The sequence below is a fragment of the Macaca nemestrina genome, chromosome 12 (genome assembly GCF_043159975.1).
Source record: "Macaca nemestrina isolate mMacNem1 chromosome 12, mMacNem.hap1, whole genome shotgun sequence".
Classification (NCBI taxonomy): Eukaryota; Metazoa; Chordata; class Mammalia; order Primates; family Cercopithecidae; genus Macaca; species Macaca nemestrina.
In genome coordinates this window covers 16,804,127-16,830,659 of record NC_092136.1, presented here as the reverse complement: position 1 = coordinate 16,830,659, position 26,533 = coordinate 16,804,127, and the positions used below count along the sequence as shown (strand labels likewise).

Sequence of the window (26,533 nt, the reverse complement as noted above, 5' to 3'; positions counted from 1 at the left end):
TCTGGTTTCTATGGAATTTACATTCGGTCTCTGAGGCATGTCTTTTCAGGTAAATTTATTTTGGTTTTTTCCTACATGTCTAATTTAACATTTTGTTTAATCTGCACATATGGGCTAAAAATTTTGACAACACCCTTATCTTGGTTTCTTTTGATTTTATTATTTTACATATGCAAATGATTTGACTCATTTGTTTTGCTTCTGAGTTTTCTGGGAGTAAAAATATACACTCTAAATGCTGGACATGAGATGGTTCATTGAAAGTCACTAAAGCGTCACCACCAAGTAAAACACTGATCTAAACTCCTGACATTTTCTTTTTTTTAATTATTGTTATTATACTTTTAAGTTCTAGGGTACATGTGTACAACGTGCAGATTTGTTACATAGGTAGACATGTGCCATGTTGGTGTGCTGCACCCATTAACTCATCATTTACATTAGGAATATCTCCTAAGGCTATCCCTCCTCCCCCCTCCCCTGAACCCACGACAGGCCCCAGTGTGTGATGTTCCCTACCCTGTGTCCAAGTGATCTCATCGTTCAATTCCAACCTATGCGTGAGAACATGGGGTGTTTAGTGTTCTGTCGTTGTGATAGTTTGCTGAGAATGATGGTTTCCAGCTGCAACCATGTCCCCGCAAAGGACACGAACTTATCCTTTTTTATGGCTGCATAGTATTCCATGGTGTATATGTGCCACACTTTCTTAATCCAGTCTATCATCAATGGATATTTCGGTTGGTTCCAAGTCTTTGCTATTGTGAAGAGTGCCGCAATAAACATGCGGGTGCATGAGTCTTTATAGCAGCATGATTTATAATCCTTTGGGTATATCCACAGTAATGGGATGGCTGGGTCAAATGGTATTTCCAGTTCTAGATCCTTGAGGCAATTGCCACACTGTCTTCCATAATGGTTGAACTAGTTTACAGTCCCATCAACAGGATAAAAGTGTTTCTATTTCTCCACATCCTCTCCAGCACCTGTTGTTTCCTGATTTTTTAATGAACACCATTCTAACTGGTGTGAGGTGGTATCTCATTGTGGTTTTGATTTGCATTTCTCTGATGGCGAATGATGATGAGCATTTTTTCAAGTGTCTGTTGGCTGCATAAATTTCTTCTTTTGAGAAGTGCCTGTTCATATCCTTTGCCCACTTTTTGATGGGGTTGATTTTTTGTTGTAAATTTGTTTAAAAAGTTCTTTGTAGATTATGGATATTATCCCTTTGTCAGATGGGTAGATTGCAAAAATTTTCTCCCATTCTGTAGGTTGCCTTTTCACTCTGATGGTAGTTTCTTTCGCTGTGCAGGAGCTCTTTAATTAGATCCCATTTGTGTATTTGGGCTTTTGTTGCCATTATTTTTGGTGTTTTAGTCATGAAGTCCTTGCCCATGCCTGTGTCCTGAAAACTCCTGACATTTTCTAACAGGATTTATAAGCTTCTCTTTTCTCTCAAGAGATTAATGTATAAAAACGTTACTTTCAAATATTAAGACATGCCAGGTTTTCTGGGAAAACAGCTAGCAATATAATATGGTCCATTCTTATATACATTGTTTAATTGATGGGAAAATTACATTAAGAAAAATTAAAAGCTCAAATGGTCATCAAACTCTCTTAAAAAAAAAAAAAAAAGAGCCCTGAAACTATAGAATTGACATGTAAATTTGTCAAGGTTTTCTATTTCTCTGTTTTTCTTTTCTGCCTATTTTAAATCTACTGACTTTTGTACTGGTGTGAAGCCAAAACTCAATTCTTATGGCATTCCAGCCAAGGCATTTTTTTAAAAAAATAGATTTTAAAGAATTTTCAAATCAATGGCTTTACAAGCTACAACAGCTTCATGGTAATTTGGAAATATAAATGTAATTATGTTTGACTAACAATTAGGATAGTAGAATAGTTAGTTAAAAGACTAATAGTCTAAAAAAAAAAACAAAATTAAAGTTTATAAAAGTTTGGCTAACAGATCAAACAAGTCAAACTCTTAAGATCAGGGAAATAATATAAGATGTCTTTGTTAAATAAGATAAAAGTTCACATTGTCTGCTATGCAAGGGCCAAAAGGAAAAAGAAAAAAAAAAAAGGAAAAAAATCCAGACTTACTAAAATGGTTTCCCGCTCATATTTGTCTAGTCAAAAAACAAAAGAAAGATTCAAGGCTACTCTTAAATTTGTTTTTCTTGTACAACTCAGCCAATCCTAGCAAAAATGTAAGTGTCAAATATTTAATCCTAAATTTACTTAAAGCTAAAAAGAAAGGGAAAAAAGGAAAAAATAGTGTAAAAAAGTCCAATTGCTATGGAAAGTGCTGCTTTATACAAAATTTTGGTCCACAGCCTTCATTAGATTGCCTATCAGGCAAATAAAATTTAGTCATGTGAGGATGTACCAATTTTATAAAAAATATAATTTGAATACAACTGTTTTTTAATAAACCAGTGAGTTTCTATAGTTTACTGTCTCATGACTAAAATAAAGACTATAAAATCACTGTGTGTATATACGTGTGTTTAGGTAAACTTATTGATATGTAAATATATTGTTGTATGTTGTATCTACATGGTAAAACCTAGTGCAGTTGGCCAGACATTCATTATGAAATTTTATTTAAATTGGCTTAAATAAGTGAGCACTCATATAAAATTATACAATATATAACCCAAATGACTTTTAGTTCATGTGACATAGGTATAGCTTTAATAAATTCACTGCTTTTAAAATTATTGGTAAAGAAAGAAAGAAAAATCTGCAGGATTGTCAACATATATTTCTGCCTGAATTTACTGGTCACTTTTATATTTATCTGGGCTAGATGGTTTAAAGTGTCAAGATTTGACACAGGTTGTAAAACTATAAACCCAGCCTAAAACAGAATAATCTTTCTGTAATTTTTTGGTACATTAAGGGTAATTTTATATTGTCAGTTTAATGAAAACCACTGTATTTTTTGAATTATTGATAAAATACTCACGTAATTAAAGTTCTTAAGTGAACACCTGAGAGTCACAGGCTATAATAATAATTGATAGGAAAATAACTTGAAAATATTCTAGTTTTAATATGTCAATTATCATAGATAATAAAGGTAAACTGGTAAAATTAAATAAAATTTATGTAAATGAGATAAATGTTTATAAACTTTTCGTGTAATTTAAAATTGTAAAGTTATCTTATGTTAAATAAATAATAAACATTCACTAAATAACTGGGTCATTTCCAAATTTAACAAAATCAACTGATTGTTGAACAAAAATACATTTGTTCATGGTTTCTTAAATTATATAGAAATAGTAAATATACTAGAGTCTATCAGTACATACAAAAATTATGCTATAGGAAAACATGTTTTGAAATATATAAAATGGCTTCCATTCTATAAAATACTGATAAATGACAGATGGTTTAACACTGCCTGGTAGATATTAGGTTACTAAGAGTTAAAATTCTAATTAATATCTATATAATTCTGGGCCAGAAACAGTGACTCACGCCTGTAATCCCAACACTTTGGGAGGCCAACTCCTGAGGTCAGAAGTTAGACCAGCCTGGCCCACATGCCAAAACCCCGTCTTTACTAAAAATACAAAAGATCACCTGATTCAGTCTCTTCAACTGTTTGGTGTCCCATCTCCCAGCTTGATCCTGCTACTTTTCATCTTCCCCACCTGCTGAGGCTTTTGTTACCACCAACAGCAACTCAGTCATAGTTGCTGCCCTCAGTTCAAGACACTCAACCCCACAAGATGGCGTCCTCGCCTGGACAGGGAGCTGAGCAGGTGTCAGAGGCAGTCAAATGGGGCTCTGGGCTCTAAAATGAAGATTTTCTGATCTATAATTAAGTTTGAAATTTCTCAGTTCGGCCCATATGTCAAGAACATATGTCTTGTTAAATGATTAGTCTTATTTAGTAAAGTATAAGGGGAAAACATTGTCAAATACTAAGTGATGCTAAATCTTCTTTCAGTTACATTCAGGGGTATGTTATCTATATAGTTGTTTCAAAATCCACATAAACTTACAAAAATCTAATATATTGTCAGTCATAATTTTGGTTAAGCTTAATCTTCTTTAAAGTTATATTTGTATGGATGTATTATTGATGTGCGCATTTTATGATTTTCAGTTGTATCACATTTACAAAAGTCTGATAGCCTTGATGTGATTCAGCCAGTCATAATTCTGATTGATATTTTAAAATGTAATAGGTAATAATAATAAATAAATTTCCTTGTCAATTAAAAACTTTCATCAGATTTTTATCCATGACTATTCTAGCTTTTTGTCATTCACAATTATTGCTTTAAATTCTTCTCTAAAAGTATTTACAATTACCTATAATCCAAAATTGCCTTTCATGGAAAGGACTCTAACAAGTATTCTTGAGCAGATTTATGACAACTTTAAGGGCAATGACATAAATAAAAATGTCTAGAACTCTGATTTTAAAAACTTATAGGTTCGTAAAACTTATGGATTAATAAAACTCATGGTTCATAAAACTTATAGGTTCATAAAACTGCTAATCAAGATCAAGCAATAAAAATAACTGATGAAAATAGTGTTATTATTTTATTTAAAACATTTAAAACATTATTGATTCTTTACGTAGTTTGTTTTCAAGATTTAAGAAAAAATTATCTCAAGCTATAGATGATTTATACAAATTTGGTAAACGATAATTTTGTGAAAAAAATTAAGACCCTTTGATTTCTCTCCCAATTTAATTCCTTGACAATTCAAAAACTATTCATAATAAGTATTCTTAATTTTTATGACAATCTATGTAATAACATAATTTCAGTAAAAATCTGATTTATCTTTACAGGAGGACACAATCAGAAATATTGGTCATATTACCATGGATTTGACTGAAAATATGTCATATTTGAAAATTTGCATAAAATGCCAGATTTCAACAGTTTCCAGCCTTACAAGGAATTAAGTAAAAATTATCACTTCCTGACAGGCCTAGGAACCTTAAGATTGTAAGCATTTAAACAAAATCCGAAGTCTGCCTTGGTTTGGCTTTCTAGCTTAAGAGGTTTTTAAATCTGAGATTTTTATGTGATCAAGGCAGAGCAAAAGTCATGTTTCTAAAGCAAAGGTATAATATATCCATTATTCGGTTATAGCAGTTTGCATTGCTTTTAAGTTCTTGTTATTTACCTGTAGACTACACTAAATTTTCAATTCTTCTAGATTCTCCCAATACAACTTTCTATGGAATTACTAAAAACAGAAACTTTTTTTGTTCCAAAAGCCCTATAAGCTGAAACTAGATAAATTTTAAGGAACAAGCCTCCTGCCTCATATATGGGCCACAGAAAATGTTTACCAAACCACCTGATATCATAATCAGAGACAGTCAAACTACAAACCAGGACAAAAAGTTGATGTCTTAATGCCATAGGCAGCTTTTCCCATGATGTCAGAACAAAACTCTATAATGAGGCTCCCTATTCTCAGGCCTACCTTTTTCACTTGGCAGCATAAAAGTCATTTGATTTATTCAATTGGTTGTCTTTAAGCCTAGGGTCAAAACTATTACACAAATTGGGACTTTCATACTACTGTTAATTTTACTCTGTATTTTCCACTTTTAAACTTTGTGTGTGTCACTCGTTAAATTTTTCCAGAAATACAATTTCTAACAAAACAATGCTGACTCAGCACTTTGAGATGATGGCAAAAAGATTATGCAACAGACAGAATTGAACTTAATAATGAATTCCAGGTAGACTTAGCCTGTGATTCTCTTCCTTCAAACCTCTCATGTTGCTCAATATGGCTAATGGAGTTTTGTCATTTACTCATAGTCAGTCAGCACTCTCTCTAATGTGAGATGGGATTAGGAACTCAGAACAAGTTTATTTTGGCACCAAAAAAATATTAAAACTTAATGACAATATGAATTACTAGTGGTGCTTTCGGAAAAATATTTTGATCAAAAGGGGGAAATGTGAAAGCTGTCAGAATCAAAATGGAGTTAAAGATGGGTGCTGATGAGTTGATGGGTGCAGCACACCAACATGGCACAAGTATACATATGTAACAAAAACCTGCACGTTATGCACATGTACCCTAGAACTCAAAGTATATTAAAAAAAAAAAAAAAACCAAAAACACACACATACACATGAACTGACAAATAAAGCCATAAAAGGCTATGAAGAGAGGGTTCTCATGCTTGTATGCCTGATAACAAAAATATCATAAATGGTAGCAAAAATCATAACATTGCTCAAAGGCCATCACAACCTTAAAAATATGTATACTTCTGCAAGGACATCTGTCCAGCAACTGCCTGTGCAACCTCAGACTAGTATCACTCTTATTACTGATTTTTGAAGCCAAAGATAATTATCTCAAAAATTATGTAATTCTCCTCAATTTGTTTCTCTATAAAACCCTTTGTCTTCCTTTTTCTCTTTTTTCTCTTAACCCACATAATTAATATGACACTTGCTTTCTCATTGCAATGCTGTAATCCTGAATATTATTCTCTTTTAGGGAGCCTCTCCTATTTAGGCTGACATGCCCCATGGGATGATTAACACATAGACCAGAGCTGACAATTTACTTTTTCTACCTTGTTTCCTTGAAAACTTGTCTGCTTGGTTGGTTGAGTTAATTCATCACATATGAGTAAAAGTGCCACAAGTGTTATGTGAGTGTGTATATGTGTATACACTTTCATAAACTTAAAACCAACTGATTTTTATCTTTTATTCAAAGAAGGCCATGTGTATAGTTTGTTTACATAAATTTTATAGTAAATAATGTAGAAAGGATATATAGCATGTCAACTTTTGTAAGACTATACCATTGAGCACTAATGAATAAGACAGGTACAGGAACCTATCTGAACATGTCGCATTCCATTGAAAAGGGAATTTGCTGATGTGATTAAGAATCATGAGATGAGGAGGTTTTCATGGATTATCTGTGTGAGTCCACGACAATCACAGGGGAGGGAGGGAAGAAGAAGGTGAAAGGCAGAGGAGACACAGCAGTGGAAGCAGAGGTCAGTGATGAGATTGCTAGCTGGAAAGGGAACATAAGCTAAGTGCTGTACGCAACCTCTAGAACCTGGAAAAAGCAAGAAAACAGATTGTCCCTAGAAGTTCCAGTAGGAACACAGACTGCCAACATCTTGGTTTTAACCTCGTGAGACCCACTTTGACTTTCTGACCCCCAGAAATGTGGGATAACAAATTTGGGTTGTTACAAGCTACTATGTTTGTAGTGATTTCTTACAGTAGCAATAGAAAATGAATACCAAAAAAAAAAAAAAAAACACATTATTTTTACAAAATACACGTGTAAGCCAAATTAAAAGGTAGAAAACACTGGAGTACTTATTTACCTTAACTAATTTAGTAATATGCATAACATTGGTATAAATGTAAGAGTGAGTTTAGCGCTGTTACTCCAATGCTGTTCATCTAGCCAGACCCAAAAGAATTGTTTCTAATGGGAATTTTAGTTCTCTGGTTACAATGATATCAGTTGATGAAGCCAAGTACATACATCATAAAGTAGAAAAAGATACACAAATAAACAAATAAGTAACATAAAGGCAAATGCCATCGAACTATTATCAATGTTGCCCTTGAGACCAGAAATACTCCTTATATAGTGTGTATTCCCTTCAGTGATTCTGCTACTTTAAGGCTTCAGTGATTATGCTCCTTTAAGGCTAAAGTTAGAAGTTGAAATACTGATCTCAGTCACACAGTCCCTGGATAGGGTATGCTTCTAACCTTCCTGAAAATATGATGACTGTACTTTATTTCCAGACACTACCTTTATTTCACATATAAGTGCCACTCTCCCTCGCTCCATCATGCATTAGTAGCCTTCTACATGCAAAGAGATATAGTTCATAGTAACTATTAACTTTCTTTAAAAAAACAGGAGGACTCTTAAGAACTGGCGACATTTTAAAGATAATATTCTTTTAAAAAATTTGTCTAATAAAATTTTCTTTCAAATTACACTGAATGAAAATGCTAAAAGTAGTGCTGCTTGGTATTGTAGTTTCATAACAAAGGCAATTAACTTTACACAAATGTTTTATGATGAGATGGAAAAAAATTGTGTGTCTTACTTGAGTGAACATCAACATTTTGCTTTGGGTGCACACACCAACTGAGAATAATGAAAAAAGAAAATCCCCTTTAAAAAATTTGTTAGCCTATTTTCCCTTAAGTCTTATTTCCACGTGTAGTTTTTCTGTGATAAAAATTTATTTTTAAATACAAGATAAAAATAGTTCCACAAAAGTTGAACTTGATGGATAAATGCTACAAAACTAAAAATATAATTTTTAGTAGCTGAGCAAAATATGTCTCTTGCAAGGAGGATGATCTGTGTTTTGACCACCTTCCAAGAAATGATGCCACATACCTCCACACGCACTACCACGCTTTCTCTTCCTTGTTTGGAAATTATTTTAAAAACCCTTTAGTGGCTTACATTTTATCTATGTCTACAAACTGATTATTTGCAAATTATTTTTTATTATTTATAGACATTGTTTTCTTGTTTGGGTATGTGAGGTTGACATAAGAACAATTAAACATTTTCCACTAAAATGAATGGAATTTCTAACAATTTCTTGCCACTTTTTTTTTTTTTTAAATAGCAGTTTTCAGGAAAAAAATGAAAAGCACTAAAGGAGGATAGTTTTAGTTTTAAATTTACATTAGTTTGAGTGATCGGCATGGGTTATCTAGGAATCTGTTTAGTGCATCTTTCACGTTTTTGTTCCTTAGGCTGTAAATTAGGGGGTTCAACATAGGTATGACCAGGGTGTAGAAGACCGAGGCCATTTTGTCAGTATCTAATGAGTGATTACTCCTTGGTTGCAAATACATGAAAAGGAGAGTCCCATAGAACACAACCACAGCTATCATGTGAGAAGCACACGTGGAAAAGGCTTTTTGTCGTCCTTCTGAGGAACGTATCCTCAAAATGGTAATAACAATGTTGAAGTAGGATATCAGAACAACGATCATGGAGAAAAACAAATTGGTCCCTGAAAAGATAAACACTGCTGTTTCTGGAATGTAGGTATCAGAACAGGACAATGCTAGCAAAGGGACATCGTCACAGTAAAAATGGTTGATGATGTTGGAAGAACAGTATGACACAGAGAACACACAGGAAGAGACAGTAAGGGCTGTGATAAGACTCTGAAGGTATGTGAGGGACACCAGCAGACGACATACCTTTGGAGACACCACTACTGCGTAGAGCAGAGGGTTGCAAATAGCCACGTAGCGGTCATAACCCATTGCAGCCAGCATGAAAATCTCAGCCACAATGAAAACCAAGAATCCACCCAGTTGGGCTGCACATCCATAGTAAGATATGGTTTTCTTGGTAACCAGGAAGTTAACCAGCATTTTAGGGGCAATGACAGTAGAATTGCAAAGATTAATGACAGCCAAGTGTCGGAGGAAAAAGTACATGGGGGTTTGAAGTCGAGAGTCGACACTGGTGAGGGTGATGATGCCCAGGTTCCCTGCCACCGTCAGCACATAGAGCACCAGGAAGACCAGGAAGAGAGGAATCTGGAGCTCAGGATCATCTGAGACTCCCACAAGAATGAACTCCGTCACCCATGTGAGATTTCCTGAAGCCATTTGTATTGTTGCCTTCATCTTTTACCTGAGAAAGTTGAAGGAAATTAATGAATGATAAAATTGATGTTTTATTAGATGCTAGGTTGTTAAATATTTCATTTGAAATGAGTTTATTTTGTTTTACAAACCCTTAAAAGTTTCAGAACCTAATTGTTTTTCTCCCCATGTTTTCATAAACTTCAGAAATAAAAACTCACCAGACAATTAAGAGTCTTAAAACTGGCCGGGCACAGTGGCTCACGCCTGTAAACTCAGCACTTTGGGAGACCAAGGAGGGCAGATCAGAAGGTCAGCAGATCGAGCACAACCTGACTAACACGGTGAAACCCCGTCTCTACTAAAAAATACAAAAAATTAGCCGGGCGCAGTGGCGGGCGCCTGAAGTCCCAGCTACTGGGGAGGCTGAGGCAGGAGAATGGCGTGAACCCGGGAGGCGGAGCTTGCAGTGAGCCGGGATCGCCCCACTGCACTCCAGCCTGGGAGACAGAGCGAGACTCCGTCTCAAAAAAAAAAAAAAGAGAAGTCTGAAAACTGCTTGGATGAGCAATTTATGTATTCACTATTGGATATAGTTTATATTGAGTGAATACATATTTATTTGTTTTATTATATGTTTTATTATTATGCATTTATCAACTATATTAGCATATGATATTGAATGAATATATGTGCATTTGATATTAATGTATATTCACATGTACTATATGCATAGATTAGCATATGATATATACACACATACATACACATGTAATTTATTACTTACAATTTTTATTTGTGTGTTTCTGTCTGTGTTTCCAGTGATAAGAGAGAGCAGCCTTTAAGAAGTTGATGAGACAGAGTGACCACCAGTTATCTTTTCCTTAGCTTCCACTGGTGACTTCTCCAGCCCATACCTTGTCATTAATAATCCTTGGGAATTTCAACATTTCAATGGGAAACACTTTCAGTATTCTGGATTTTGCTTTTTCAGTTTCTACCACATATGGTTGCTTCAACTGTGCAGAAGTAGGCCTACACTTCCAATATTTTTCCTTCTGAGTATAATTCTGAAAGTCAGAATCCTCTTTACTTAATCATATTTCATTACTTCTGTTAAATAAGCCAGTCCTGTCCTATCATTGTGACTTCTCTTACTCAGACTCTTCTCTAGTATTTTGTTTCAGAAGTCCTACTCTCCTTTCCCTTTCTAGCTTGTGCTTTTTCATTTTAAATTGTTAAAGTTGTTTTATTTAATTCCTATTACTTACAACTTTTATTTGTCAAAGTTAGATTACTTTGATTTACTACACTTGTAAAGAAAAACGAGTGGGGAAGGCTGTTAATATTTATTTAGAAAGTAACATGCATTGAGAATTATGCTAGAATTTTGAAATAGTTATTCTGCAGGAACACCCTAGAATATACGTAGATGGTAATTATTTTAATGTCTAATAAGAAAATTGAGTCTCAATGAAGTAAAATTTCTCAAAAAGACTATGTAAGACATTGTTTTAAACTGCATGGTTTTATGATTTTGTTTCTGTGATTGCTTGATTGTGTTAGTCTACCAATTAATACTCAAAATTACTCAAAAATACTATGTAGACATTGGTCTAAACTTCATGTTTTTATGATTTTGTTTTTGTGATTTTGTTTATGTGACTGGTTTGTTTTAGTCTACCAATTAATACCTAGGTGATTTTTACCAAGCATTGTATTCCTGTATTATTCAAATTAAATGAGATAATGCACACAAATAGATTTGTTTTTATAGAGCCTGGTACCAAGTGAATGCAAAATGGATGTTACCTTCAGTTTTTGTTACTAGCATGCTTTGAATGATTTTCAATGTGGGTTATTAATCCAGTAATTCATTCTACCTTACTGAGTGCTTTTACAGTTAATACAGAAATAGCAAATGAATTATACTACTGCATATTTTTTTAAAAAACTGGGACCTACAATATCTAGCTACTTTTTTAACAAACAAAACATGCTGTCTTGCAATCAGATTCTCTCTTAAATCTTCAATGTTTCTTTGTTATGATACATTACTAAATACATCAAATATGAGTCTGAGAAACTGACCTGATTGTGTGCAGCATCTGTCCTCTATCTTTTGTTTCTTGCCACTGTACTTAAAAAGAACTGCATGTCTTATAAGCAGGCAAGCTTATGATTTAAAACATTGTGCTAACAATTACTTTGATCAAAATATTTCCTGTTTGGTTGCCACAAACAAAGCAACTCAGTGCATTGTTCATTCTGACATTTATATTCCACAGACACCCTTAATTTAACAACAAAAAAAGAACACCATGAACAACAGCAATTATTTACTGCCTACTCTGAATTTGTGCAATTAGCTCAGGGAAGGAAGAGACTTTGCAAATATTTAATATCTTTACCCATTATTAATTTTTCCTCTTCTGATGCATGACTGAGGGCAGAGGTGGAGTTTATTATTATTTCAGCAAGTATATGCCATTGATGTAAAGCTTCCTCAGAACAGGCCCAGTTTTCTCCTGTTGGGTCTTCTTTCTTTTAGAATATTTTTTGAGTTAGAATTTTCCTGTTAAGAGCTATTATAATTTTTCACAAAAGTTTTTTTAATTAGTTTTTGAAAAGAAATATTTATAGGTCTACCAATATCATGAATCTCAATATAAAATAAATAAAAATATATCTAATGTTAATAATTTCAGCATCAATTTCACTGTAAAAAGTGTCACCCTTTGGATGAGGTGTTATGTTGCAAATTAACTCTTAAATAGCTTCTGAGAGGATTTCAAGACTATATTTCATTGGCGTCTAATTGTGGAATTTGTGTTAAGCTTGTTGAGACACAGGTCTGTTTTGAGACAAGCACTGAATCTCAGCATGAGTTTTTGGCATCATCAGGGAGATTGACTATTAGTACCAGGGAATCTTTTCATCCTAGGAGTTTTCAGCCCAGGGAATGCAAGAAGAAAAGCTCATTTTCATCAGTGTCAAGTATTTTTGAAAGTCCTTTTTTTAAACATCAAATCATATGCATCGGAGACACATAAGATACTTCCCTTTTCATGTAGCATTCTCTCTAAACATCTCAGTTCTAAGGCAGAAAAAAATTATTATTCATATTAAAGTGGAATATACTAACTGCAATGACTACTCATTATTTAGTATAAATGTTCAAGCTGTCTAGTCTATCAATAGAGATGCTATTGTTTATGTTGTATCACTGTCACTTCCAATAAGAAATCAGTGGGCAGATACTTGATTTACTTGGAAAAGAAGACAAATTAGATATTATTTCAGTCCTGAGCCTGATTTAAATTGGTAAATCCTCAAAGATACTTGATTTTTACATGAAGCTTACTAAGAAGTAAAATATTTGGTGTAACCTACCCAAGTAGAGAGATCTGGCCAGGCCCAGACCCAAGGTTTCTGCTCGAAGCATGCTGGAGTTTTTCAAGTGTCTGAACTCTCTGAAGACCTTCATGCTGAATATGTTTGTTTCTAGATCCCAGTCCCCAAGCATGACAACAAGATTTTCCAAATAAAAATCTGATTCCCTGGGGAAAGACAGACAAACAGATTCATTAGCCAAGATTCCACTCAAAATTTTACCCAAAGAGTGAAAATGTGGAGATTGCCTAGGGACTCAGATAATACTATTAAATAAAAAAGAATCCAATTACTCCTATATAAAATGAGAATTGACACTACTGGCCCTGCGTTGAAAAAATTAATAGATAGAAAGCACTGGATTCTGGCTCCAGTGGTCAATTTTAATGTGAATATTGGGAACAGAACTAAATGTAACCCCCATATTCTGCATCAAGAGCAACTTCTGACATATGTCATAAAAACCAAGTGATATAAAATATAAATTCAACATGTTAGTGGTTATAAAAAGTGAATATCAATTTTTAATTAACTTCTTAATGTGACCAGAAGGGGTATTAATTAAAATTCTTATTATACTTATCATATATTTGGTCTTATTTCTAGTGATTAATTAAAATTATTTGGTTGGAAAATTTTTTTTTATATGATCCTGTGATCTTCCCTCAAAGCATACAGAAACATCGTCAGTATATACTGATAGCATTTCTTTTTTTAACTCACTGTGTGGAGTTTTCTAGTCTGTAAGCATTGTAGATGCAAAAGGTACATCTGCAATTACATTCTAGACACTATTTCCATCACTCAAATTAAACAATACTTTTATATTAAATGCTTTATTATTTAAAAATAATTGATCATTAAATACAATCTAAATTTGCAGTTAACCTATTCTCTCATTTCCATTTCCTCCATTCTATTCAGAATTAACCACTTTTGACTATCACAACCTTTTTTTTATTATTATACTTTAACTTCTGGGGTATGTGTGCAGAACGTGTAGGTTTGTTACAGAGGTATACATGTGCCATGGTGGTTTGCTGTACCCATCAACCCATCATCTACATTAGGTATTTCTCCTAATGCTATCCCCTCCCCAGACCCCCAGCCCCTGACAGGTCCTGGTGTGTGATGCCACACCCCACCACCAAGTGTCCATGTGTCCTTATTGTTCAACTCCCATTTATGAGTGAGAACATGTGGTGTTTGGTTTTCTTATGTTAGTTTGCTGAGAATCATGGTTTCCAGTTTCATCCATGTCCCTGCAAAGGACATGAATTCATGCTTTTTATAGCTGCATAGTAATCCATGGTATATATGTACCATATTTTCTTTATCCAGTCTATCATGGATGGCCATTTCAGTTAGTTCCAAGTTTTTGCTATTGTAAATAGTGCTGCAATAAACACATGTGGGCATGTGTCTTTATAGCAGAATGATTTTTAATCCTTAGGGTGTGTACCCAGTAATGGGATTGCTGGGCCAAATGATATTTCTAGTTCTAGATCCTTGAGCAATCACCACACTGTTTTCCACAATGGTTGAGCTAATTTACACTTCCACCAACAGTGTAAAAGCATTCCTATTTCTCCATATCCTCGCCAACGTGCTGTTTCCTGACTATTTAATGATCGCCACCCTAATCGGCGTGAGATGGCTATCTTATTGTGGTTTTGATTTGCAGTTCTCTAATGACCAGTGATGATAAGCCTTTTTTAATATTATTTCTAGCTTGATTTAAAGTTAAACACATGTGACTCTTACTTTCACTTGAACACTTGGTAGTTATTGTAGCATTATTAATTGGGTTAATTTCAATATTGTGTGTCTCAGGAAATCGGGAGACCCAAAGTCTGGGAGATAGATTGATGAAGCTTGCCTTCCTATATGGGCACAGTTCATGGTGCCCCAAAACAACTAAAATAGTAATCAAAGGTTACTAATCACAGATTACCAAAATATATAATTATAATAAAGTTTTAAATATCACAAGAATTATCAAATGTGACATGGAGATACAAAGTGGGTACACATTGCTGGAAAAATGGTGCCAATAAACCTTCAATTTCCAAAAAAGAATAAAATCCCACAAAATCTGCAAAGATCAATAAAGCAAATTTCAATGAAATGAGCTATGCTTGTATAAGCCTTAGTACTATCTGAAGTTTCAGGTATCCACTGGAGGTCTTGGAATATATCCCCCATGGATCAAGGGGTACTACTATATCATATGTTTATATATGTGTTTATTTATGTTTATACACAGTCCTATACATATGAGGTGTGTATAAATATGTGTGCATATACATATGTGTATATATGTGGATATATATGTATATGTATGTATATACATTTGTATGTACATATGGTATGCATATATACATATGTATGTGTATATATGTATCTTTACATACATATATACACACGTAGATACACACAAATATACACAAAACACACATACACATGCCTAGAATCTAAATAAAGAAATTTACATTGGTAGACCAAGAAGGCATAACAAAGTTATTACATTTATTTAATTCTCCAGATATTCTTGAAGGGCAACCGGGTTAGAAACTGTAGATCTAATGAACGGTTTTTTTACTTTGTAGGTAAGCATATTGAAACTAGAATAGGGAAATAATTTGCATAATTGTTCACGTATTTATATATTTATAATTAATTTTGGGCCTATTTTAGGGAGAAACAGAAAACTTGTATCAGGGACTATAAACACCATGAAGAGAAACAAAGACAAAGAAAGGGATGAAATATTATGTTGTGGCAAGCTTTGGACATATTTTAGAGAGGGTCTAGACTGTAACTTTATGATGTGGGGATGTCAGAAATAATATCTGAATGAAGTGATGTAAAATGACACTGAGAATTCTTTTCAGTGACCCACTTTTAAAGATGAGCAGACAACGAAGATTACCTTTTATTATGTCAGAAATCAATTGACCATATACATGTGAATCTGGTTCTGAACATTTTATTCCATTTTATTAATTAAAGTGTATTTTTTTACCCAATATCTCACTCTGCTATTTTAGCTTTGTGGTAAGTCCTAAAATCAGTCATATTCACAGATTATGTAAACATTCCAAATTTATTCTTTTTCAAAACTATTTTGACTCCCTTAAGTTTTTCTTTTCACTTTTACATATAAATTGTAGAATCAACTTCTCAATGTCTACAAAAAGTTCTTACTTAATTTTAACTGGAATTGCACTGAATCTATAATGAGCTCATGATCTTAATAGATAGTTCACAGTTAGTCTGCCTTCCAGTATCAACTTTCTTTTCTTTATATTTCACATTCAGATTCCATAAACCAATATTTCCTACCTATCAATTTACAATCCCTGGGTATGGAGCCCAGCTAGACATCTATGTATTTTTCCATAATTTCCCCAAGACTTGCTTATGTACATAGCTAGGGAGTAGCTTATACATTAGTATGTAGAATTCCCCAAGACAAGACTAAATTCAACTCAAAAAGTTTGACCTTTATCTCTGCCAGAGCTCTAATATTCTAAGGTTCTATTATATAGAACATTATTATCTGTACACTATTCCCTCTCTCCTGTCAATATTTCCTATTCATGTATTCATGTATTCGTATTTATCTCTTCTCAAGGAATAGAACACTCAAGGAGTCTAAATCTGCTTCTCATACAACTTAGAAGTATAGCACTTTAAAGTTAAGAAACCAAACTTTATTGAAGATTGTAAATCCTGTCATAAGTTACGCTTGGCTATTATTTTATCACATGTCTCCAGCATTTCCAGAGAATGTGCATGTTATCTTCCCAGAAAAAGCAAAGTGGAAATCAGAGAATTTATTATCTTAGTGGCATATAGCTATTTAGCATCAGAGTTGGGACTATATCTTGTATCATTAGGTTTCTTTTCCACTGATGGATCACTTTTTTTTTTTTTCCAGCCAGAAGCCAAAGTTCCTTCAGGTAATCATTTTCATCATGTAGTTCATTACTCCAGAAACATTCACCTGTTTATTATTTTAAAAGTATTCCTGATACCTTTCTGTCCCAGAAAAGAATTAGTGTGTTTCTTCGAAGGGCCTCCCTGAGGACTTGAAGAGCTTGAGAAGCTGGTATAAGAATCCACATGCATAACATTAATCACGTACCTAATTGAGTGAACAGTTTATTTCCACAGGTAGGAGGAAAACCCTTTTATTACATATAACACATTATAGAAGCTATATTATATGTTTGAAACTATATGCTTTAATATTTAAATATAAAAGAGAGGATTCTATTAATCTCAAAATTTACACCACAAATTAAATCATATGCCTCCTAGGATATATATCACAGAAAATATAAAGGACTTCCTACATATTTTGGTGAATAGAGTCATAAATTAGAAATTTGTTTTAATTTTTTCTGATGAAAAGTAAAAATGGCAGCAGGATTAAGGGCCAATGTTTCACATTTAGAAAAATTATTAGCTAGAGAGAAAATTAACTTTCAACTAGCTTTTGGGTATATTTCACTTTGGGTTCAATTTATTTTATTTTCTGATACAGGAATACCAGAAAAGTTTAAGTTTATTATAAAAGTTAGGTAATTGACTAAGAAGCAGATTTAGTTATTTTAAATTTTCATACTCTATTTAAGCTTAATATCTTTAAATAATTTAATAACACAAAAATGCTATTTTACATAGTTTCTAGGACATAACATTTCTAAAACTATGGCGGGTTACATCAGGGTTGCACCACGGTTCTATTAAAATATTGATTTTGTAAATTCCTGTTTATATTATTATACAAATAAAAATTTAAGTCATAGTTTATATGTATTATTCACATGTAATATAAAAATTTATTAAAATTGATCTTAATGCATCTCATAAAAAAGAACTGTGCAATCACCTCATGTTTATGTAGTTGAATGAGGTATACGTGCAAGTTTTGTCCAATCTTAGTTATCCTTTAGTTTGGAAGGAGAAGTAATTTTTCCAAGTTTATGCTGCTAAACATGACATTTTAATATAGGGTTTTAGAGTCAAAGTATAGTTCCTAGTATTCTACAATTGCCTTATTTCAGATATCTTAGGAAAATAAAGTCTGGAACTGTAATGTAGCTGACCTTTCTCCTGTATGTGGTGGTAAATATGTATTTTGTAATGGACTCCTTTGGTAGATTATTAGTACATTTTTCAAAATTCACTGGCATATTTTTTTTTTGAATCATGTTTCTTGTCTGCCTAATTCCTGTTTGTTCCTGAGTCTTGTCAGTGAACTTTTGTAAATATCCCATTGATTCTTCTAATAATGAAAGAAAGAGAGAGGAGAAAATATAGGAGGAAAGAGAGGATAGGAATTTGTATAACAGAACTGTATTTTTTATGACTCAAAAATACATTAATACATATTTAAACTATTTATTGATAACTTTGTAAGCTATTAACATAACACAAAATTACTTAATATATTTGTGTATGTGTGTGTTCTCACGAGTAATATGTAAGCAGTCTGGATTTACAACACAGAAAGTGGAATTTAACTGAATTATACCTTTTACTGTAGAATTTTCTAAGAATCACATGAGAATTTTTGTTTTGTTCTGTAGTCCTTCATTTATGAGAGTATTTATTTTGTATATTAGAAAAAATCTTGCACATGGATCTGTCAGAACATTTCTGTAACAATATATAAAAATACCTGGCCTTTCTCTTCTAAAAGTGGTTTTAGTCTTATTTGTTCATTCTCTTCTTAATGCATGGTCATCTTAATATGACAAAATTTTGGTATGTTTCACATCATGAATATAAATCATTTGTAAGTCACTGAATTCAGACTGGACCTACATATGACAGAGTTGTCACTCCTTTTAAAACTTTCATAATCTATGACACGCTAAAAGAAAAACTAAATTACCTTGCTTAAATCTCCCCTCTAATTTTACCCCCTAAATTTAGTATGTGTAGTACTAAACTGTTTCAATAACAGGTTTTCAGTGTAGATACAGGAGTCCCTTTAACCTTGCTACCTTATTTTCTTTTATTTATTTTTGGTCATGTAATTGTCTTTCTTCATACTCCTCAATGTGAAACAAAATAACATTAGGAAAGAAATCCAGATATCAAACACTACTTTCTCGCAAATATACTAATGTTATATTTTTAGCCAGATATTCCATCATTTTTATATTATTGATGATTTTTATTTCATAGTAATTTTAGAAACTCTAAAAGCAACTATAATATGTTAAAAGAATGGCAATGATTTATCTTTAACAGAAATATGTTTTAAAATACATCCAGGGACTTTGCAAAAATAACAAACATATGAATTATTAGTAAGATGCATCTCACATTGTTATTAAGTTGAAATTTAAAAAGTTATGATAAATAAGGTACAGAGGCCAAAACTGACAAGTAGGTGATATATATTTCAGGAAGAAAAAGTCCTGAAAATAAAACACATTGCTCTGTTTGTAAAGAAGTTACATCTATCTCTAGAATATGGTCTGCTCTTCTATTTAATGGAACAAGATAATTGCCAGAACAGAGTACATGAAATAATTTTATTTGAAAAGGCTACTGCATGCAACAAGTTGAAATGTATGTCTGACTTATCCCCATTTTCTAGTCATCTGGAAGCCTTTTAAATTATGTAATTTTGATATTTTAAAAAATTTAAATTGAACTGTGCTGTGAGTGTGGTTTCTCCTATTTTAAAAATTGTGAACATTTACAAAAGACATCTCATGTACTTCATCACAAATCTAAGACTGTACTCAAGTGTGTGCTTTCCACTATGACATATTTAGTTTTAAATATTTCTACATTCAGTAATCTTTGTGAGCTTTAGGACATAATATGAGAGCAAGTGGTAAAAAATTCAACAGAAAATTAACTGGAAAATAAAATCACTTTAATTAGCACAGTTTTTTAAAAACATGATAAATTTAGCCAATAAATTAATTACATGTTTTTTCCTTTTACTTATACAGAGAAATTCATCTCTTTGGCTCCAATTACTTCATCATAGTCTACTTCATTACTATCAGGGAAATTATTATGCTTAAGAAATAAAACAAGGATACAATTGAATGGACTCCATTTTCACAGGCTATAATCTTTATAATCTGTAAGTAAAAACTGAAGTGAACAAGTTGTCATCAGGTTTGGATATATACAAGATTCCACTGAAGAACAAGACTGAAGTCACCATGTTTATATTGACAGGCTTCACAGATGATTTTGAGCTGCAAGTCTTCCTATTTTTACTATTTCTTGCAATCTATCTCTTTACCTTGATAGGCAATTTAGGGCTGGTTGTATTGGTCATTGAGGATTCCTGGCTCCACAACCCCATGTATTATTTTATTAGTGTTTTATCATTCTTGGATGCCTGCTATTCTACAGTTGTCACTCCAAAAATTTTGGTCAATTTCCTGGCAAAAAATAAATCTATTTCATTTCTTGGATGTGCAACACAGATGCTTCTTTTTGTTACTTTTGGAACCACAGAATGCTTTCTCTTGGCTGCAATGGCTTACGATCGCTACGTAGCCATCTACAACCCTCTCCTGTATTCAGTGAGCATGTCATCCAGAGTCTACGTGCCACTCATCACTGCTTCCTACGTTGCTGGCATTTTACATGCTACTATCCATACAGTGGCTACATTTAGCCTGTCCTTTTGTAGATCCAATGAAATTAGGCACGTCTTTTGTGATATTCCTCCTCTCCTTGCTATTTCTTGTTCTGACACTCACACAAACCAGCTTCTACTCTTCTACTTTGTGGGTTCTATTGAGATAGTCACTATCCTGATTGTCCTGATCTCCTATGGTTTCATTCTGTTGGCCATTCTGAAGATGCATTCTGCTGAGGGAAGGCAAAAGGCGTTCTCTACATGTGGCTCTCACCTAACTGGAGTGACAATTTATCATGGAACAATTCTCTTCAGTTATATGAGACCAAGTTCCAGGTATGCTTCAGACCATGACATCATAGTGTCAATATTTTACACAATTGTGATTCCCATGCTGAATCCCATCATCTATAGTTTGAGGAACAAAGATGTAAAAAAGGCAATGAAAAAAATGTTGAAATTGGTTTACACATGAAGAATATTTTTAAAATTGAGTAAACCTGAAAAAAATGTTGAGTGTCAGAGTTCACATCTCTATATTTTAGGTAAAGTATTTGCATATCAAAGAATAGTTTCAAAAAAGCATTAAGCAGACTGCCAATGCAGCATTTTCAAATTTAAACAAATTGCATGACATACATGCCAATTAATTTGTTCGTTCAGAGATCTATATTAAATATTATTTGATATATATTGTTGTTACCAATCACACACTACTAACAACAGCTTTCACAGTAAGTAAAAATCAGTTACACACTTATAACTAGTAAGTGAATCCTACAGAATCCTGGGAATTGATAAATGCTTACATGGCTTATTAAAAGTTTTTGTATTCATTGTGGAGTTACTTCCTCAATCTATAATCCCTAAGAAGAAATATCCAAATTTTACTTTACTTTCCCTAAATGTGCCTTCATAAACTGAGATCTAGTCAAGCTTCTAAACATGCCTTTAGCTGTGTTTATTTCTACATCCTAAAGTTTTTCCATGATTAAATGTTTTCCTTGCCCCTTTTCAACCACAGAAGTTGACTGTATTCATTGTGAAACTATATTGGTTGTAAATGCTAATATTTATTGAGAGTGTTCTGAAGGCTCAGGAAACACTATACCCCAGGAATGAAACCACAATATATGTATAAATGACTGCTCTAAGGTCTGACAAACTAGCATGTCCTTGCTCACTTTGTAGTCCTGCCATTATCTTGTATCTACTTAATCTGTAAGAAATGACTGCAATGTCATCCTTCCAAAAAATTTACACCTAGTGAACAAGCCTGCAGAATGGAAATTATTTTGCTTTACCTCTACTCACATCTGGCTCTACTTTATGAATTCCACTTTAGTAAGTTTTGTTACAACATTGGAAGATTCATTAAAAATGGAAATTGTTTTTCAATAAAACACACACTTGTCTCTCCAAGGATATTTTTATGTGAATTAACCAGAATGATCCAATCATAACATAGTTAACGACACTGAAAATTTCAGACATCAGTTTCTAATCTTTATTAATCAATTATGCAAAGAGAACCTAACCCTGTCTATGTGAACGAGCAAATGCTTGCAGCCAAAATCTGTACTAAGTTTCCTCTTAAAAAAATACAACTTTTTAGATACAAAACCCTGATTACACTGTAGACAAAATTTTCTTTTAAAATAATAAGCTATTTGAATATACAGAATCTTAAAATATAGTTTTCTGTTTATGATCTTTTGGTGAGAGTGTTCTGGAAGAAAATTAAATCTGCTTCAAAAATGTGTCTAAATAAATAGCTGTCTCACAAAATTTAAAATTTCTGCAGAATTCCAGAATCATTTATTTTTTTGGAGGGGTTTTCAAATTATGGTGTCAAAATTATTGGGTAATGTTTTAGTCAAGGTTGCTATCTCCTTTTTTATTGTTTTGTTTCTCTTTCAAATTAGCAAAAATAGTCATTCTTTGAGAAAGGAATAGGTGAGCATTAGGTAAAATGATGCACTGACATACGCCTAAAAATATCTGGTTAATAATGCATTCAACAAACTCATTCAGAATTTGTCAAGTTAACTAGTATGAAAAGTTTTACTATCTCTCTTTTTATCCTAATCGATTAGAAAACAAATGGTGTGAATAAGCAGTTTCCAATGACCTGCTATTTGTTCAGGTCAAGGTGAAAAAATGGTGTATTTAACTCTCATGTCAATAAAACATTATGTTACATATCTCAGCTCAATTACCTTTTCCCCAAGAAGAATTATTTGACTCACTCTGACCCCATGGAGCCTCTCTCACTTATCACAGTTGCTATTTAGCATGTGGTGTTGTGAGTTTATAATACATTATCCAGATCTACCATGATGCTGACATTGTAAATTGCATAAAAACAGGAATTGGGCCTATTTGTCCTCAAAATTGTATCCCTGAGTCCTAAAAGAGTACCTAGAACTTATGGTTTGCTGACAAAATATTTGTTAAATAGTGAATACATGAATTATACTTAATACCAATAATTAACATATGCTTATTAGGTATTGGACAATCATGCAAATGTTTTTACGATATTAACTTATGTAATTCTCATAACTTCAGGAAGTGATTGTAGTAATACCCTTTAACAAAGTTGAGGAAACAGCAGCCCAATACCACATAACTCTAAAGGGTGATGTCAGGATTCACATCTAAGCTGTCTGGTTACACAGTTTCTGTTTTTAAGCTTGTTATACATGGAATGAAAGAACAGATCTTTTCACTTTATCAACTTTATTAGTCATCTTCCAGAGAGCATGATTGAGAGCATTGAAGCTCTTCATTAAGTCTGTGGCAGAAATAAGAAGAAAAAGGAATGTATTTTAAAAGTACTGAAAATGTGGTTTCCACTGGATTTGGCCATTCATTCCATTCATTGAGATGTAGAAGTTTCAAGAAATCAGTATGTCAAAGCAGTATCTGTACTCTAATGTTTATGGCAGCATTATTTGCAGTAGCCAAGATATGGAATGAACCTAAATGCCCATCTACAAATGAACGCATAAAGAAAATGTCACACACACACACACACACACACACACACAAATGGAATATTATTGAGAAATAAAACAATGAAATCCTGCCATTAATGACAACATGGATGAATAAATGAGTGAAATAAGCCAAGCACAGAAATACAAATACTGCACAATCTCACTCATATGTAGAATAAAAAAAAAAACCTTGATTTTATAGAAGTAAAAAGTAAATGAAAAGTGGTTATCAGAGGCTGAACAGGGTAGTGGAGACTAATTAAATGAGGTTAGTTGATTTATATAAAATAACAATTAAACAGGAAAAGTAAGGTCTGATGTTTTATTACACAGTGGGGTGACTGTGGCAGTAACAGTATAGTATGTATTTTAAGATAGCTGGCAAATAATATTTTAAATGTTATTCTACAAATAAATGATAAATTTTTAAAGTGACATTCTAACTACCTTGATATGATCATTTTACAATGTATACATGCATTGGAACATCACAGTGTACTCCGTACATAAATATGTACAATTATTTTAGTCAATTATAAATTTTAAAGTTCATTAAAAATAAGTTATTGGAAGTGAAATTTCATCTGGATTTGACAATTCATTTACTGAGACCTTTTGAATTTGCAAGTTTTGAGCCTATATGATAAAACAAGACAAAGATAAAAAGTAAAAGTGAGAGAGAAAAAAAAGAGACAGAGAAAAAGGAGAAGAAAGGAGATAGAAAGGAAGGGGACACACCGGAAAGATGAATATTGTAGAAGTTCAGTGGTTAAGATCGGTTATATGTAAACTGATTCGGAGGTTCCATTACGTTTTTAATGCATAAAACTAAAACTCCAGAAGAATATTGCAGTGGTGAGTGGAGAGTTATCCAGAAAAGAAACATTTGAAACCACAGTATTGGGTGGGATTTTAAATGATATATGGGACCTCTGCTTCCACACAGAATTTGGAAAGCAGCAAAGTAAATTCTTCTCATTCTAACAACTTAAAAAGCCAAGTAATCTACCAAATTATACCCTTTCATGAGTCTGTCAGAGAACCAAGGTTCAAAACATCCAAGAAATCTGAATACCAAGGAAGACCAAGTTACTTCATACATAGATGAGATGCCTGAGCATCTTTCTTTCACCACGGGCAGAGAGTGTAAAATGTTTGTTCACCAGACAGACAGGAAGAAATTACCGACTATATACCCAAATGATTATAAACCTTTCTAGTATAAAGACACATGCACACTAATGTTTATTGCAGCACTATTCACAATAGCAAACACTTGGAACCAACCCAAATGCGCATCAATGATAGACTGGATAAAGAAAATGTAGCACACATACACCACGGAATACTATGCAGCCATAAAAGAGGATAAGTTCATGTCCTTTTCAGGAACATGGATGAAGCTGGAAAACATCATTCTCAGCAAACTAACACAGGAACAGAAAACCAAACACTGCATGTTCTCACTCATAAGTGGGAGTTCAACATGGATACAGGGAGGGGACTATCACACGCCAGGGCCTGTCAGGGGATGGGGTGCCAGAACAGGGACAGCATTAGGAGAAATACCTAATGTAGATGATGGGTTGATGGGTGCAGCAAACCACCATGGCACATGTATACCTACATAATAAACCTGTACGTTCTGTGCATGTATCCCAGAACTTTATAATTTTAAAAATAAAAGAGGAAATCAGCTTAAAATTAAGTAATGTTAAAGGCCAAGTGTGAGCTATTGGGAAAAGCAGGAAGTCTTAGAATAAAAGAGTTTGCATTCACTCCCAAGTCTTCTCTACAGGCCCCCACCAAGCACGTACAAAAAATAATAATAATAAAAAAATTAAATTAAATTAAATTAACTTCTTCAAATATCATTGTTTCTGGTTGTCTTTGACTAAAGAGCAGTGAAAATTACTGGAATAAATGCTTTAGTGGAGAGGATAAACACCATGCATGAATATGTGAGAAATATCAGAGATGGAAAATATAAATAAAAACTCATGCTCACAGTCACAATATCTAAGACAAAGAATTTCTTTCACAAGCTTATCAGATTCAGTAACTTGAGAAAAGTATTAGTGAACTTGAAGATAAAGCAACATAAATTAACCAGAGAGAAAAGTTAAAGAAAAAATACAGAACTAAAAATTATCAAAAAAAACTGTAGGACAACATCAAACAATCTAATATACATACAGTTAGTGTTTCAGAACAAGAATCAAGGGAGAATGGGTCAGAATAAACATTTGAAGACAAAATGGTCAAGAATTTCCTAAAAATAAGAAAACATAAAATCACAGGCACAAAATACTCAGAAGACCCAAGGAAGGATGTGTGTTAGTCAGCGTTCTCCAGAGAAACAGAACCAACAGGATGTATGGGGGAGGAGGAGGGTGAAGGATTCATTACAAGGAACTGGCTCATGTGATTCTGGGAAGCTGGCAGTTCCAAATTCTGCAGGTTGAGTTATCAGGCTGCAGATCCAGGATTACTGATAATCTAGTCGGAACCCATGAGCAAACTGCTGTCGAACCAGGAAGAGCTGGTGATGTAGGCAAGATCTGAAGACAGTCTGCTGGAGGATTAGCTCTTGCTCTGGAGAGGTGAGTCTTTTTGCTCTATGCAAACCTTCATCTAATTGAGTAAGGCCAACCCACATTATGGAGGTCAATAGGCATTCCTCAAATGCCACCAATTTCTATGTTAATCTCTCCCAAAACATCCTTAGAGTAACAAACACATTAATGTCTGACCAAATGTAAGCACATCATAGCCCATTTAAGTTGACACATTAAAATTAATCAATACACATGCACCCCTTGTCAACCTGGAAGTCATATGCATTCCCTTAAAGCATACCTGATCTCCAA

The 26,533-nt window shown here is 33.3% G+C and overlaps 3 protein-coding genes across 3 annotated transcripts in view; 1 reads left to right on the top strand and 2 right to left on the bottom strand.

Moving 5' to 3' along the window:
• The window catches only part of LOC105466417 (olfactory receptor 8J3), a 121,509-nt gene that overhangs the window by 22,048 nt on the left and 72,928 nt on the right, over positions 1–26,533 (bottom strand). The window contains 1 exon segment of the mRNA XM_071073934.1: positions 13,029–13,195. Coding sequence (XP_070930035.1) covers positions 13,029–13,195 — 167 coding nt within the window.
• On the bottom strand, positions 6,728–9,698 carry LOC105466415 (olfactory receptor 8J2). The gene has a single exon (XM_071073933.1). The coding sequence runs from the start codon at positions 9,675–9,677 to the stop codon at positions 8,712–8,714; it is 966 nt and encodes a 321-aa protein (XP_070930034.1). The 5' UTR covers positions 9,678–9,698; the 3' UTR covers positions 6,728–8,711.
• LOC105466444 (olfactory receptor 5T3) lies at positions 20,114–21,136 on the top strand. Its single transcript, XM_011715420.2, is given in 1 exon segment — positions 20,114–21,136. A coding segment is annotated over 1 exon segment (1,023 nt).